This window comes from Lycium barbarum, chromosome 12 (genome assembly GCF_019175385.1).
Source record: "Lycium barbarum isolate Lr01 chromosome 12, ASM1917538v2, whole genome shotgun sequence".
Classification (NCBI taxonomy): domain Eukaryota; kingdom Viridiplantae; phylum Streptophyta; class Magnoliopsida; order Solanales; family Solanaceae; genus Lycium; species Lycium barbarum.
The window spans coordinates 79,450,513-79,467,790 of record NC_083348.1 but is presented as its reverse complement, the minus strand read 5'-3'; the positions used below and the strand labels follow the sequence as shown (position 1 = coordinate 79,467,790).

Genomic DNA, 17,278 nt, shown 5'->3' with positions numbered 1-17,278 from the left:
ATTTATCTGCTAACCAGGAGTTTGAATTCTATCAGTTTACTGCATATTTAAAACTCCATGTTGTTCGTTCCATGTTTCACTTGTATAAGATCAATTTTTGTTTTATAGCACTACTTGTTGAACTCCAGCACTGTCTTAGAGTTTCTCTACATGAAAGCATCCTGAAGTTCAAAGAGGTACCATGAGCAAACAATTCCAGTAGCTTGAACTGCCACAGTTCATAACTCCAGAAATCTCGAGTTTGAATTGCATTTGGAATTCCGGAAATTTTTGAACTCCAGCTTATTGTACTGGACTTTCACTTGTCAAAGCTTGAACTCCGATACCTCGTGTTGGAGTTTTTTGGTGTTTTAAGTAAAGTATTTTTGTTCGAATACTATTTCCATCTTCAAAGTGTCTACTTCTCAATTCAGTTACAGTTCAAACAATAGATAAATATTAACTAGCGGTCCAAAAACTGGTCTATCCTAGCTAATTTTTACAAATATTAGCTCGGTTGTGAAAGTCATCTTAAAATTGACAAATATGCCATAAACTTGAGGAACTGGCGTATGGTCACCAACCCTTGGAAAATGAGGAAATGAATAGAAAGGAAAAGAAATATGAGTAGATTATCAGATTTCCCTTTCCCTCGATTGGTTTGCGCAGAAAGATTGCAGAGAAACAGGAGTGGAGTTAAAAACTAGTGCACTTCTTCAATAAACAGATAAATCCTATATCGGATGGGAGTCAGGTAAAATCCTTCTCTCTATGTAAACTTAAATTATAGTGGAATTTCTCCTCCTCGCCCATGGATGTAGGTATAATTGGCCAAAATACGTGACTCTTGGCGTCCATTAATTCCTTCCATCAATATTATCATACTTTTCAATCAAATTTACTAGTTGATCCATTCTGCAACGTAACAATGTTGAGTACTATTATACATGAAACTCGTATGTGTGCAACGCGTTCAAGTTTCAGCTCAATCACAATTGACTCGATCAATTACATTATACAGAATGAGGTAACAGAATATTTGTTTATTTAAAGATTGGGGTAAGTTTGATCAATCCCTTTGCCCCTCATTCTTCAAGAATATGAAAGATCCTTTTCAAGTTTAAATACAGGCTACAACTCTAAAGTCTATATTATTTAGAGCTGAGCCAACTGACTTATGTCGAAAGGATAGGCATCAGTGGATAGAAGAGCAGTGTAAGCTCTTTCGGCATTGACCTTAGTTGGAGCTTCCGAGGGGTGAAAACCATCCCAAAAATAATGTGCTGCTCTGTCAGTGCATGCACCTCCGTCATATTTGCACTGCCCATCAGCTATGGTGGTCGAAATTTCGCAGCATGGCTCACGTAAATCTGTTATACCTGCAACAAAAATTTACCAAAATACGAGGGGTTCACCACCAATGACATTCTTTAGTAAAAGTTATAGAGAAGTGTCGTGACAAGAGTCATATAGGATGTGTTGCTCCTTGCTTTTGGCTTGAGACATGTGTATATATGCAAAAAGAGTAAAACATGTACATATAATAAGATCACCCTAATTCAGAATCAACTAACTCTAGATCCTGAATTCACCTCTGGTTGTGACATGTTTAACCTACCGATGGATGAAGGATCTCTTACTGCAATGCTTGTTGAATTAATGTAGATGAAATTTGCGTTGGGCAAATTACTGTTGAGATCATCGATCATTGGTTTAAGCTTGTCCGAGAATTTCTGAACTGCACTATTTATAGAGTCGACACATGCTGAGTCCTCTGTCCCATACAAATCCAACAGTGCTGGAACACAGCCTATGCCTCCTAGCCCAAAGACAACAATTTTTCTTGCTCCGTAATGGTACAATGTCTGTTTTGTTACCACGGATAACTATTCTATGTTAGTAATCTGTAAACAAGAAAGTTAAATTAGAGGAAAGGGTAATTCTATTTGTACCTTTAATTGTTTTGTGTATTGCTTAATTAGCATTCTGGCAAACTGTTCTGATGTGTACATACGGCTTGATGGGTAGAACTGGGGCAGCAAGTAGTTGTTGATGTAATCATTGTTTCCCATGTCAACAATGTATATACATTTTCTTAGATACTCCATATTTAAGGTCTTATTTCCAAGCAGAGTAGACATGTGGGAAATTGTCACTCTGTGATTTCGCAATTGTCTATTCAAGCTTATTCTATCTCCCTGAAAGTCAGGGCAAAAAGTAAACGAAAGAGGAAAAATAAAATGAGTTCTCTGACATTTCTCTTAGCATCGGCACATAAAATTTACTAACGGACAAGAACAGTAGAAGTCCTTTTTTTTATTATCCTTCTTATTGTCTTTAATCTTAATACAACAAAACACACTTCTATACAATTGGATATGTTGAACTACTTACCAGATGAATTCCTGATTCATCAAGAATTCCAGCTGCACCAGATGCATAATTCACGCCTCTAAACATATCAACACCCTTCACAGTAGCAAATGGCTCAATATACTTATCGAAACCCAATAGCTCAGCTGCAAATATAGGAAAATTCAGTCTAGGATCCACCACATTTGTACCATTACAAAAAAATTGCATTAGTTAAAGCATTTCTACGAAAATGCCCATATTCATCGTGCGATAAAAGTTAAAAGGGTGTCAAAATTAAAGGAGCAAGTCGTGCTATATACTGAACGGGTCATAACGGTTAAGACATAGCCCCGCCTACTAATGTTGGCTTGGGTCAAGATGGGTAGGCCAATTTGGGTTAAATAATGGATCACAATTGATCAACCTATCAAATTCAGAATCATTTTCCATTTGTTTATTTGTTCTTTTATAAATTGTTTACTTACCCAGTAATACTACAATAGTTTTTACTTTTATTTATCATAACTATAATATACAAATCAAACTTGAAAATACTTATTTTTCTATGTTCTGGTAAGACAACTTATGGGTCAATTTGGGCTATATATGCTGCCTAAATTGGCCCAACTCAGGTTCACACAATAACCCAGCAATGAGTAATTGAGTACATACTCAAGCCCACCAGACCAAGTCTTCCTAGTTGGGCCCATATGAACCGGTTAGAACTAGTCTAGTCCTTCGTGGTTTTTTTTTTTTTTTTTAATATTACATAGGGGCAGTGGAATGAGATTACAATGTGAGGATTCGAACCCTCACCGTTAAGGTGAAAGTTCATGTAGCCAACCACCTGAGCTACTAGATCCCTACTATTCCTTCGTGTTAAAATTTTAACATATGCTATTTTTTTTTTATAGACAAGAAATTCTCATGTCAGCTATGTACACAATAGGCCTACGTTTATCCCTCTCCACTTAAATACAAATTTTTATCTACGGCAAGAGTTCAAACTTCAAACATATGACGTCCACCTAACGTACATCACAATCTTAAGATAATTAAACGAAACTTATAAGCATTTTAATGAAAGAAACATAAAATTAAGAGACCAAAAAACGAGAGAAAAGTTAGGACCAATGAAGTCTGCTCTATTCCGTCCATTGGTGAATCTACCAGTAGGGCCATCAGGAAAATCAATTCCATAAGGCGGGTAATTGGCCTTTGCAGCAGTGAGGAGATTATTGTTATTGCCATTATCTAATGTAGAGTCTCCCAAAATGAACAAACAAGGCACCTGTTGTTCACCCTTTACTAAGAATGGTTTTAACTTCATAAAAACTAGCAAAGTAATCATCATCGCAAACCATTTGATGATGTCACTTGCCATAAATGAAAAAATATAATTTAAATGAAGTCAGGCAAAGTTAGAAGGGAAGGAATGATGAAATTAAAACTATAGGGGAAGCTATATATATAGGAAGATGAATAAGGGATAAAACTTCCTCTAACCAAAAAAAGAGAGAGAGCAAAGAGGGAAAGATGCACTATGCCACCCACAAAAACAAGTACTCATTCAAGTTTGAGTTAATGTCATTTATCAAAGTAGCTTGATGTGGGCCCGCATAATCCACATGTGGATATCATGTTTTTTTCATTTTTGTTAATTTTTATATATTATTTTTCTACTATATTAGAAGCACGGGATGGTGCACTTTTTCGTCGTCCGTTTGTGGGCCCAAAACAATTGTGGGCCCACATATTAAACACAAATCATTCAATATTAAAAAAAAAATGTGGTCCCCATATTAAACACAAACGAACCAATATTAAAAAAAAAAAAGTAAAAAAAGTGGAACCCACCATCTCCAAATTCACAGAGAAAAAAAAGTGGACCCCATATTAACAAAATCAAGCAATATAAAAAAAAGTGAATCCCACATTAAAAAAACAAACAATGTCAAAAAAAAAAACGTGCAGACTTTGTATTTGTAGCAAACACTAATATAATAAAGTTTTAAATACGGAGCACAAACTATAATGTTATATTAATCGTGTTTTGAACATTAAAAAATAAATAAAAAAAAGGTGGAACCCGCCATCTCCAAACTCACGGGGAAAACAAAGTAGGCTCCATATTAACAAAATCAAGCACTATAAAAAAAAAGTGAATCCCATATTAAAAAAACAAATAATGTCGAAAAAAAAAAGTGCAGACTTTGTATTCGTAGCAAACACTAATATAATAAAATTTTAGATACGGAGCACAAACTACAATGTTAATTGTGGGCCCACATATTAAACACAAACCAACCAATATTAAAAAAAAAAGTGTAGTCCCCATATTAAACACAAACCAACCAATATTTAAAAAAACAAAAAGTAAAATAAGTGGAACTCACCATCTCCAAACTCAAGGGGGAAAAAAAAGTGGATCTCATATTAATAAAATCAAGCAATATATAAAAAAAGTGAATCCCATATTAAAAAAATAAACAATGTCAAAAAAAAAACGTGCAGTCTTTGTATTCGTAGCAAACACAAATATAATAAAGTTTTAGATACGGAGCACAAACTACAATGTTGTATTAATCGTGTTTTGAACATTAAAAAAAAAAGTAAAAAAAGTGGAACCCACTATCTAAAAACTCACGGGGAAAAAAATGGAACTCATATTAACAAAATCAAGCAATATAAAAAAAAAGTGAATCTCATATTAAAAAATCAAACAATGTAAAAAAAAACGTGCAGACTTTGTATTCGTACCAAACACTAATATAATAAAGTTTTAGATACGGAGCACAAACTACAATGTTATATTAATCGTGTTTTGAACATAGTAGGGCACTTTTTCATCGTCCGTTGTGGGCCCAAAAAAAATTATGGGCCCACATATTAAACACAAACCAAAAAATATTAAAAAAAAAAAAAAAGAGGTAAAAAAAAGTAGAACCCGCCATCTCCAAACTCACGGAGAAAAAAAAAAGTAGACCTCATATTAACAAAATCAAGCATTATAAAAAAAAAAAAGTCAATCCCATATTAAAAAAACAAACAATGTCAAAAAAAAACGTGCAGTCTTTGTATTCGTAGCAAACACTAATATAATAAAGTTTTAGATACGGAGCACAAACTACAATGTTATATTAATCGTGTTTTGAATATTAAAAAAAAAAGTAAAAAAAGTGGAACCCACCATCTCCAAACTCACGGGGAAAAAAACTGGACCCCATATTAACAAAATCAAACAATATAAAAACAAAGTGAATCACATATTAAAAAAACAAACAATGTCAAAAAAAAAACCTGCAGACTTTGTATTCATAGCAAACACTAATAATAAAGTTTTAGATACGGAGCACAAACTATAATGTTAATTGTGAGCCCACATATTAAACACAAACCAACCAATATTAAAAAAAAAAAAAAAAAAAAAAAAAGTGGAACCCACCATCTCCAAACTCACGGGGAAAAAAAAGTGGACCCCATATTAACAAAATCAAGCAATATAAAAAAAAGTGAATCCCATATTAAAAAAACAAAAATGTCAAAAAAAAAAGTGCAGACTTTGTATTCGTAACAAACACTAATATAATAAAGGGAAATAACAGGGTACTGTACTGGGGCGGATGCAGTAAGAGGCCAGGGTGTTCACCCGAAATTATACTCCCTCTGTTTCAATTTGTTTGAACATATTTCTTTTATAGTCCGTGTCAAAATGAATGACTTCTTTCTTAATTTGGAAACAAATTCACTTTATGAATGATTTACAGCCACACAAATTTTCAAGGCTTATTTTGAATCACAAGTTTCAAAAGTCTTCCCTCTTTCTTAAATGTCGTGCCCAGTCAAATGAGTTCATATAAATTGAAACGGAGGGAGTAGTATATATTTAGAGTAAATTTTCTGTGTTCATGTACATATATTAACTTTTAAACACTCTGAACATATATTACAATGTATATTTAGATCCAGTTATTTTTCCGAACACCCTGAGTGAAAATCCTGAATCTGTCACTGATACTGTAGTATATGAATGTAAAAGAAAGAAGGAAAGCGAAGGCTCTTACCATATTATCTCTGAGGTTGATGTCATAACATAAATGATGATGTGGAGAAGAAAGAAACTCAACGCTCCCGAAAGCTCTCAGTCAAGTCTAAGGGGAAAGACAAAAATGATAGGGACGGACTGTGGCTTGTACTTAGTATTTAAACTCTTAAAAAAAAAAAATTGAAATTTATAAATGTAAAAGATTTTTTTTTAATTTTTAATTATAAAAAAATAACATTCTTTTTTAACGTATTAAAAAAGAATAAATGCCAAGTAGGATTCAGCTGTTTGCCGATTCAAGTGGTAAGTGAGTTGGGTTTAGAATGAAAAAGCTGGAAAACATACCTTTTAGTGCTACATAAGGGAGAATTAATAGGTATGGCGAAATTCTAATGGTTACCTTGGATTTTCGCATTACGGTTCGGATTTTGAATTGATAAAAGTTATACATAACAATTTACATCAGGATCTGTCCAAGAACTAACAGAAGGCTATATCAGATATTTTATATCGTTTATTACGATTTATATTCTAACCAAGATATGTCCCGTATTTGATATATATATATATATATAAACAAAAAGGCTTGAATTCTATCACTTTGATGTGAATATGGCAATCTTCTTCGTGATCGGACAGTAAGATAAAGACCACTAAATATTAAAATATTAACTTATTCTAACTCTTTTCTGTGTGCGCTTTCTTTTTAATGAACGCAATAAAGCGAGATGTTCATTAGACATAGGTCACTTAATAAAAGATGTCTCGATGGAGAGAGGGACCAAAATAATATTTCACATTTATAATGAACCAAATCTACCAAAGCATGAGAGCACGTTCGAACATCAAGGAAATAAGGTTTTAGGCTCTTTTATATCTATGTTATAATTTGAAATATATGTGTGAATTGCAAGTTTGTAGGAATATATGAAGTTCGGTACAATATCTGTATTTTGATTATTTATTTATTTTTAACATACCTTACCGAATAGCAATCTTTTCAAAAAGTTTGACCAAATACCATATTGGATATCGAAATATATACCAAATACATACAAAAAGATTTTATTCTCATTCAATAAGGATGTATATACTAAAATAAATTATGTACAATCTTACTGCCTAGTAGAACTTGATATTTTGCATGGGTTAACATAAACAGGCTCATGGACCTGATATTCTTGTTGGAGTATTTTTGAAAATATAAGCCCAAACCTAAGTCCTAAGATAGCATTCCCAGTATAGAAACCACTAAGTCTTTAAAAAATTTACACTTTCTTTTTAAAAGATATGTATCTGCTTGTGTCTAAGGTCAGTTTGGTTCGAGCTGGATTAATTTTTTTTTAATTAATACAATCATAAGTACTATTTTTTAATCAAGTTATAACTTTTCTTTATTCAATGCCGAACTAAATAAAATCAAACCATAAGTTGACTCTTTTTCGTTGATTTGATTTGGTTTTTGGTTGGATTTGATTTCTTGATCCCCATTTGACGCTTATAATTAGATTAAAGGTGACATTGTACTAGGGTACTAAAAGAAATTACCCAACGTTACTAACACGCAAGAGGAACTTGTGACACTTCTTAAAGGTCTCCAAATTACAAAAGACATGAGTTACACACCACTAGAAATCAACGATAGTCATTCATCACTCAAATAATGACCACATAATAGAAACGATATATAATTATTTATTTAAAGCTTAACGAAGTTATACATGCGAGCTACTGGGTTCGGAAAAACCCATGAGCTCTACACTAACTTCGCCCCTGACTGCTAACTTATTTAGAGTTGAGCCAAGTGGCTAATATCAAAAGGATAGGCATCAGTTGGTAGAAGAGCAGTGTAGGCTCTTTGAGCAGAGACCAAATTGGGAATTTCTGTTGGGTGAAAACCATCCCAAAAATAATGTGATGCTCTGTCACTGCATGCACTTCCATTATATTTGCACTGTCCTTTAGCTATGAAGGGCGAAATTTCGCAGCATGGCTCAGCTAGATTTGTTAAACCTGCAACCAAATTTAAGAAAATACTATTTAAGTTGTAGTAATGTAGTATAAAGATTCTTTACATTGTCTGTGCATGCTAGTTACCGTTACAGACAAGTTACATTTGTTGTGACATATTTAACGTACCGATAGCTGTAGGATCTCCTATGGCAATACTTGTTATATTTATGTAGATGAAATTTGCGTCAGGCAAATTACTGTTGAGATCATCGATCATTGGTTTGAACTTGTCCGCAAATTTTTTAACTGCACTATTTATAGAGTCCACACATATTGAGTCCTTTGTCCCATACAAATCCAGCTCTGCTGGAATACAACCTAAGCTACCTACTCCGAACACAGCAACTTTTCTTGCTCCGTAACGGTACAAAGTCTGTTTTATGACCAAAAAAAAAATATGGAACATGTTAGAGTAGTAATCAGTGTATAAAAAAGTTAAATAAGACGAATTGACTAATTTGTACCTTCAATTGTTTATAATATTGCTGAATTAGGATTGTAGCATACTTTTCTGGTTTGTACAATTTGCTTGATAAGTAATACTGAGGCATCAAGTAGTTGTTGATGTAGTCATTGTTGCCCATTCCAACAATGTATATACATTTGCTTAAATACTCCTTAGTTAAGGTCTTATTTCCAAGCAGTAGCAGAGTAGACATGTGGGAAATTGTCGCTTTGTGATGTCGCAATTGCCTGTTCAGGTTGATTCTATCTCCCTGAAAATCCAGACAAAAATAAAAGAAATAAAAAAGGGGGAGGGGGGGAAAGCATGAAATAAGTCATTTAATATTTTTCTTAGCAAGTTCTTATGGGGCACAAAAAATTAACTGGAGGACGCAAAAAAAAAAGGGGTAATAATAAAGGTCCTTTAGAGTTTAGACTTTAGTTATTCTTCTTAGAGCCTGTTTGGATGGACTTAAAAAAAGCAGCTTATAAGCTGAAAACAGCTTATAAGTTAAAAAAAATAAGTTGAGGTAGGCTAACTTATTTTTTTGGCTTATAAGCTGTTTTCAGCTTATAAGCTGCTTTAGATAAGCTAAGCCAAACGGGCTCAATTAATTTTTTAGGCTTATTTTAAGCATAAAATGACTTTAAGCTGGCCAACCAAACACTTAAAAAAGCTGAAAATAGCTTATAACCAACTGATAAGCCAATCCAAATAAGAATGAAATCACTACAAGAAAGTATAGATATCGCAACAAAAAGTTTTATATTTGGCAATAACTTAGTTTTATTATTGGCAAATGATTCTTTTGTTGGCAAAGAATTTAATTTTGTTGCCATAGTATTGATTATTGTTACAAAAAGTACTTTTGGCAACAAAAAAAATTTTTTTTGCACGTTGTTGCAATAACAGCCATTGGGAAAAGTTCATGCAACAATTTTTTTTTTTGTTGCCAAAAGTACTTTTTGCAACAATAATCAATCTATGGCAACAAAAAAAAAAATTTGTTGCCACATATATTTTTTCTTGTAGTGAATTTAGAATATTGTTACACCACTTGAAGAAAAAAAAAAGTGCTTTTACTCAACTTGTGCATCTAGTCATACTATCTTATTTGGCTACGCCATTAACCAGAGATCTCATGTGTGCCAAGGAAAGAAATCTCCTGGTAGGAAGGGAACGCTTCCATTTTAATGGTCCTACCCGAAGCGAATCTGAATTAATTAATAATATCAAATGGTTATGGAAAAGGGGAAAAAATGGTCTAGTCTTACTCACATTAAGCTGGTAGGCGGTAGCATGTCGTTCTTTTTCATATGTTGTCCTTTAAACTAAATATATGCAAATGCATTTCTAAACAAGGGATATATGTTGAAGTATTTTACCAAATGTATTCCTGATTCATCACGAATTCCAGCTGCACCAGATGCATAATTTACACCTCTAAAAATCTCCACACCCTTCACAGTGGCATATGGCTCAATATACTTGTCAAAACCCAACAATTCAGCTGCAAATATAGGAAATATTCAGTAGGGATATATATATCCACCACACATTGCAAACATTTTCTAAATATTCAGTGGATATATGCTATTATTGTTCTTTTTCTTCTTCTTCATTTTTTTTTTTAAAAAAAAAATCTTTGGTTAACATTACTACAAAAATTGCCGTTATTTATGGTGCTATATACTTAGATATTCGATAAAACTATGTCCTTTGAACTATATAATTACCATAAAATACTACTTCAGCTAAGAGAGTTTAATTTCTCTTATTCGTATTAACGTCTCCAGGAGGAATGTCTTTACGTGGTGCTAACAAATTAATAGCTAATTTCAATTTAAGGATGATATAAAATCGTCTGTTCAGGCATCTTATTCATATATAGTTAGCCCATTATACTAATACACACATAGTTATCGTGCAATATCATGAGTTGGTAATTAAGAACCATTCATTTTTGTTTAAATCATAAGAAAATTAATCAAAATTAAGCATTTCAATGAAAGAAACATAAAATTAATAGACAAAAATAATGTAATAAAAGAAGAAGTTCGGACCAAGGAAATCTGCTGTATTCTTTCCATTCGTGAATCTACCAGTAGGACCATCAGGAAAATCAATCCCATAAGGTGGATAATTGGCCTTTGCATTTGTGATGAGATTGTTGTTATTCCCATTATCAAATAAAGAATCTCCCATAATGAACAAACAAGGCACTTGTTGTTCACCCTCTACCATTAACAATGGACTTAAGTTCATGAAGACTACCGAGATAGTCAATAACACAAACCATATCCCACTTGTCATTAGAGGAAACATAGTAAAAAGGTAGCTAAATATAGAAGGGGAGGATATGATCAAATCAAAAACAATAGGAGGAGCTATATATAGGAAGATAAGAGGGGGCGAAAATGATTTTCTTTAACACAAATTAAACAGTAGGATGCACCATGCCAAATTATCGTGGACCACAATGAACAAATAATTCAAGTCTGACTTTATGAAAATTGTTTTTAGTGAGTTGCTGGGGGGCTTAACCAGCAGGGATATATTGTCATCTTTCTCTTTTTGGCCAGATATTTTAATTTTAATCAAAACCAAACCTTCATATGAATTTCAAGAAATTGCAAGAATTAATCTAACACTTGAATACGTTCTGGTGAATTCAGTGGCGGATCCAGGATTTTCATTCAGGGTGTTCGAAAAAGAAAAAAAAAACTAAATATACACTGTAATTTTTTACCGTGCGTGTTCAAAAGTTAATATATGCACATAAACATAGAAAATTTACCCTATATATATACTGTAATTTTTTGCGGAGGGTGTTCAACACGTAGATCTGCCCCTGGGTGAACTTACTTCAATTTTTCTTGCTTGTAATTGAGATACGCATATATTCTCAACAAAGTAGTGACACAAAATATTATCTTCTTAGACATTAGGGAAAATGGCAATATTGGACCTTAGGTTAATTGGAAGTTAATTAAACACAACTGATTATCACGGGAACTAAAACGAAATAAAGCAGTAACTTCGGAACTGAACTGCTATCTTCCCTAAATATTATATTACCATGTACAATATTCAAATAAATCAGTCAAATCTCTCTATAATTATCATTCGCTATAACAACATTTCACTATAATGGCTTAATTTTCTCCGGAAGCGATTTTTCATGTTATATTTTACTTTTCTATAATAACATTCTCTATAACAACAGTGGCATTCATTATAGCGGTACACTCTTTGTAAAATTACCTCTCTATAATAGCCATACTCCAATATTGAATTCCCTTTTGCTAAAAGTTTGGACAAACATCTTCGTCAATTCAAGTGTAATATTATCACTAAGAGATTGAAATTTACGAAACAATCTATAATTGTAGAATTCTTACGCCAAACTTGAAATATTAAAACTTTTAATTAATTTTAAATGCACGTGTTCCTTAGATTTTAATTTTTTATCGATACGGTAAAATTAGTTATAGATTTATGAGTAATTTATCAGTCTTTTCAATTTTTAATTAATGATATAAAAATCAACTGAGATTTTAAAATTAACAGGTATTTGTTTTCGTTTATAACATAAGAAGTTCATAAAATAATTTTTTGCGTACTTTTATTTATAACAGCTAAATGAGATCTAAACATGAAATATCAGTATACATACATAACAACACCTCACTATAGCGGCCATGAAATTTTCGAACAAACGCTACTATTATAGAGAGGTTTGACTGTAGTAGTAATAATTTAGTAGATTACCATGTCAATAGTCCTTTGCTTATTTAATCATGGTGTTCCTTGTAAAAACAAATTTCGAATCATGCCGACTAGGCAGGTGACGTTAGTTGTATTTTAGACATTAGGGAAAACTCAACGTGGTGAGTTAAGGAAAGTGGGGAGGGGAGGGGTAGTCAAAAGCATCATTACGTACGTGGTTTAATTTGCACAGATTGAGGTTCAAAATGGAGTCCTAGCTTAGTGTAAAGGGCAGTATTGGCCAAATTATTATCTTGAGGGCAAAAGTAAATATTTCGCAAATTTGAAGGGCAGTTTTGGTCCCTTTTTATGTTTTTTTAATTTAATATATTTTTTTAATGGCTCCATTAGAGAGAAAGGGCAAAAGTAAACTATTTTGCAAACCAGAGAGCCAAATGTGTGCCAAAAGTTCAACGACATGAACATTAATAAGTAGGGGTGGGCATGGTATGATAGATACCGATTATCATATCGAAATCGAAATTTTGTATACCGCAGTTTCGGTATTACGGTATTGGGTATGGTATTTAGTATGCCTTTTTAAAAAGTTTGGTATCCGGACCGATATTCGGTATTCATAAAGAAAATACCGAAATGCCGAATACCATACCGAAATATATAATTATATATACAATTCATATATCTTAGTATTATAATACTAATAAATATATAAACTAGTATTATTAGAAAACTAATTGTTTAAACGTTGGAACTTTGACTATTCTATCTTGATTTAAATGTTTTTTTTGTGTAATTGATTTATGAATGGGATTGCTTGTACTTTCTTTTAAATATTTTTACATGCGTAAGGTGTTTAGTACATAATAATTGAGACGTTTCTTAAGTAACGAAAGTCATAATTCTCCACGATATGAGTATATGTAAGTCGAAGTCGGACAAACTATAGTACCGATTTACTGTACCGTAAAATACCGAAACCAAACTTTAAAATACCGAACCATATGAAATTAATTTGGTACAGTAATTGTATAGTATTTTTAGAAACCGAAAACTGAAATTACCGTACCAAAATTTCAAATACCGTATCATACCCACCCATATTAATGAGACAAACATTAAAAAAGAGGGTAAATGTAGACCTCTTTTCCAAGTAGAAGGGTAAACAATTGTGAAATGGCGGAATACCTGCATTTCCACTTATTTTTGGACTAGTCTCACGAGGCCCTTGCTAAGTCCGGGCCCAAACTCAAGATATAAAAGTTTAAATTTTAATTAAATATATATAATATATATTACACCTTATTACTATCTAATAATTAAAATTTCAAATAAATATATTTTAAATATATAAAAGCAAAACTTTCATTTCACTCTTTAAACATTTTTAATGAAATTTTTTACTTCAAATTAGATGTGGAGCCATAATTTGAAGTTTAGTGAACTTTTAAGACAAATAAAGAATTTAATTAACCAATGCACTACCGAATCCGATCAAACATATAGCTGACACTCTAACTCCGCCCTGCGTCAAACTCATTTTGTGATTATCTTGAACTCATTTAAGATTTTAATAATGTATTTTATTTTCGCTCATATTATACAAACTCAATTTTTATCTTCTAGAATCATCTAATACAACAAATATTTTCAATAACTCTAAATTAATACTATAACATTTATAACCTTAGTTTTGAGTATATACACATATTAACCTAATAATGATCTTACAAAATATTAATAAATAATAATGAAAGTACATCAATAAAGTAAAATATTTTAAAATTATGCTTAGAAATAATTTTAGGACATATCTTTATAAGCACATATGAGCTCACTAAGAAGCAAAATATCGGAGGTTGAATAAAAGATATAGTAAGACCTAATAAATGTTCCAGTTGTAAAAAGAAAATTTGGCCTCAAAGTTGTGCTAATTTTACGTGAACGTATAAGGGCAAATACTATATTCCTTGTGTTCCAAAATATTGCTCACGTTTCGTTTTTCAAAAGGCAATTTGATTAATCTTCAAAGTTAAATTGGATTAGATTAATTTAATATTTTAAAATAAAAATTTAGATATTCAAAAAGTATATGAAAAATATTATAAATTTTCATTCTCCTTCGATATAGTGAATTTTCTTGAGAAATATTGGTTAATATTTATGCAACTAGTTTCTCGGGGCCCGTGCTAAGCCCGAGCCCAAACTCAAAATATAGAGTAGATAGTTTAATTTAAAAATGATTTATATTACACCTTTTTACTGTATAATAATTAAAATTTCAAATAAGACTATTTTCAATATATAAAAATAAAACGTTCATTTCACTACTTTAGCATCTTAACTTTTATTTTTAATGAAATTATTTACTTCAAATTAGATGCGGAGCCAAAATATTAAGTTTATGAATCCTTAATTCTAACTTTTTTAAGTTACTTTTTCTAAATTAATAATCTATACATACTCAATGAAATTTTAAGACAAATAAAGAGTTTGAACCAAACCGCTACCGAATCTGATAAACATGTAGCCGACACTTAATTTTGCCTGCTTCAAACTCATTTTCTGTTTAGCTTGAACTCATTTAAGATTTAATGATGTATTCTATTTTCATCCGTATTAGACACTCATATTTCATCTTCTAGAATCATCTAACGCAACAAAAAATTTCAATAACTCTAAATTTAGACTACAGTATATAACCTTAATTTTGAGTTTTTATACAAATTAACCTAATCAATGATCTCACAAAAATATCAATAAGTAATAATTAAAATACATTAATAAATTAAAGATTTTAAAATTACACCTAAAATAATTTTAGGACAAATCTTTATAAGCTCACTAAAGAAGTAAAATATTAGAGGTTTAATATAACATATAGTATAACCTAATGAATGCTCCAGTTGTAAAAGAAATTTTGGCTTCAAAATTGCATAAATTTTATCAGAATGTATAAGCACAAATAATATATTCCCTCCATCCCAAAACATTTGTCACATTTTCGAAAGACAATTTGACCAATCTTCAGAACTAAATTGGATTAGATTAATTCAATTTTTTAAAATTAATTTTTTTAGATATTGAAAAACTATATGAAAAATTCTATAAATTGCAATTCTCCTATTAATATAGTGAAATTTTTGGAAAAATATTGATTACTCCTACCGTCCCATTTTAAATGTCTTACTCTCCATTCCGATCTGTCCTAAAAAGAGTGTCTCTTTCTATATTTAGTAAGTTTTCCAATTTCAAAATTCTACATGGCAAGTTTTAAGACCACAAGATTTAAAGGACTACACACATCTTAAATTTAAAACAAAAGATTAAAAAGTCTCTTTATTTCTTAAGTTTCGGGTCCAATCAAACTAAGACATTTAAATTGGAACTGAAGGAGTAATATTTATTTAGTTTAACCTTCTAGAAGTGAAATTTCATAAATATTTTGAAATATAAAGGACTAAAAAATAATTTAATAAGGAGAAAAAAGAGATTCACAAAACATTACTATGATATTAATATAGACCAATTACAGGCCCCTGTGAGAATGCTTTAAGAAAGAGAAATTTGTATTGTTAACTAAAAAAAAAGGACAAATTTGTAAGCAAAAAGTAATAGTGGCAACTACGCTTGTGTATTACCCAACAACAACCACCCCTATGTATTACCGAGAAAAAAAAAAAAAAAAAAACCCTACCCCTGTGGGTCCCTTTGAGCAGTGAGGACTACAAATTTTGTGGATCCTTGCTTATATAGAGTAGTATTTGACCCTACGTGACATTCAAATGGAGGAGTAAAAATTAATTTAATAAAGGAGCAAAAAGCAGGTTCACAAAAAAATCACTATAATATCAATATAAACCAATCCAAAAGCCCACGTGGGAAGTCTTAGGAAAGAGAAATTTAAAGGAGAAAAACAACAGTGAAGTGTGCAACGTTATTACCCTGTGGGTCCCTTTGAGTTGTGAGGACGACGAATTCTTTGGATTCCTGCTTTTATATATTAGTAACTAGATGGCGTATGCTCGTGCGCAACATTTTAGATTTTAGTCTATCTATGTGTATATAGTTGTGTTTGAGTAGTGATAATATATATATATTTTAGATTGCTAATAAATATACATAAGTTTATATATATATATATATATATATATATATATATATATATATATATATATATATATATATATATATATTATATTCAAAATACGATTAATAGAACATTATAGTTTGTACTCCATATCCAAAATTTTATAATATTAGTATTTGCTACGAATACAAAGTTGGCAAAAATTTATTAATATTTTTTATAAGATAAAACTTGTTTAAAAGGAAACTATTTTCCTCTCTTTGAGATAAAACGATAGCAATATTTAAGCATCAGTTGATGCTTTAAATTTTAATTTGATTAATTTAAAAATATTATATTGTTAATGTATGTAGATTGGACCTAAACAATACTTATTATTTTTTATTAAATTTTGATTTGGATAATTCTAATTCAAATTATTAATAAATTTTACATATTTAAAACGAAATAAAGTAGAAATTTGATTTTAATAAACGAAGAACTACTATTTTTTAATTTTTGGTAAATATTCTTGGTTTAGCTCATTTTACTTGTCATGTTGTCTTTTGCACGGTTTTTTAAGGAAACGTCAATTAGAATTATAATTTGATTAATTTACCTTATTAATTATTTTATCTCCATTTAA

General features: G+C 31.1%; 2 protein-coding genes across 2 annotated transcripts; both read right to left on the bottom strand.

The window, feature by feature from the left end:
• Nucleotides 1-940: 940 nt before the first annotated feature.
• Nucleotides 941-3,889, bottom strand: LOC132621458 (GDSL esterase/lipase At1g29670-like). Its single transcript, XM_060335736.1, has 5 exons — nt 3,466-3,889; nt 2,374-2,498; nt 1,932-2,177; nt 1,598-1,844; nt 941-1,358 (listed from the first exon to the last, which is right to left on the bottom strand). Exons 1-5 carry the CDS (start codon nt 3,716-3,718, stop codon nt 1,135-1,137), a joined length of 1,095 nt encoding a protein of 364 aa, XP_060191719.1. The 5' UTR covers nt 3,719-3,889; the 3' UTR covers nt 941-1,134.
• Nucleotides 3,890-7,937: 4,048 nt separating this feature from the next.
• On the bottom strand, nt 7,938-11,216 carry LOC132621457 (GDSL esterase/lipase At1g29670-like). Its single transcript, XM_060335735.1, has 5 exons — nt 10,901-11,216; nt 10,223-10,347; nt 8,857-9,108; nt 8,519-8,765; nt 7,938-8,392 (listed from the first exon to the last, which is right to left on the bottom strand). The coding sequence occupies exons 1-5, from the start codon at nt 11,160-11,162 to the stop codon at nt 8,169-8,171; spliced, it is 1,110 nt and encodes a 369-aa protein (XP_060191718.1). The 5' UTR covers nt 11,163-11,216; the 3' UTR covers nt 7,938-8,168.
• Between the last annotated feature and the right edge of the window lie 6,062 nt (nt 11,217-17,278).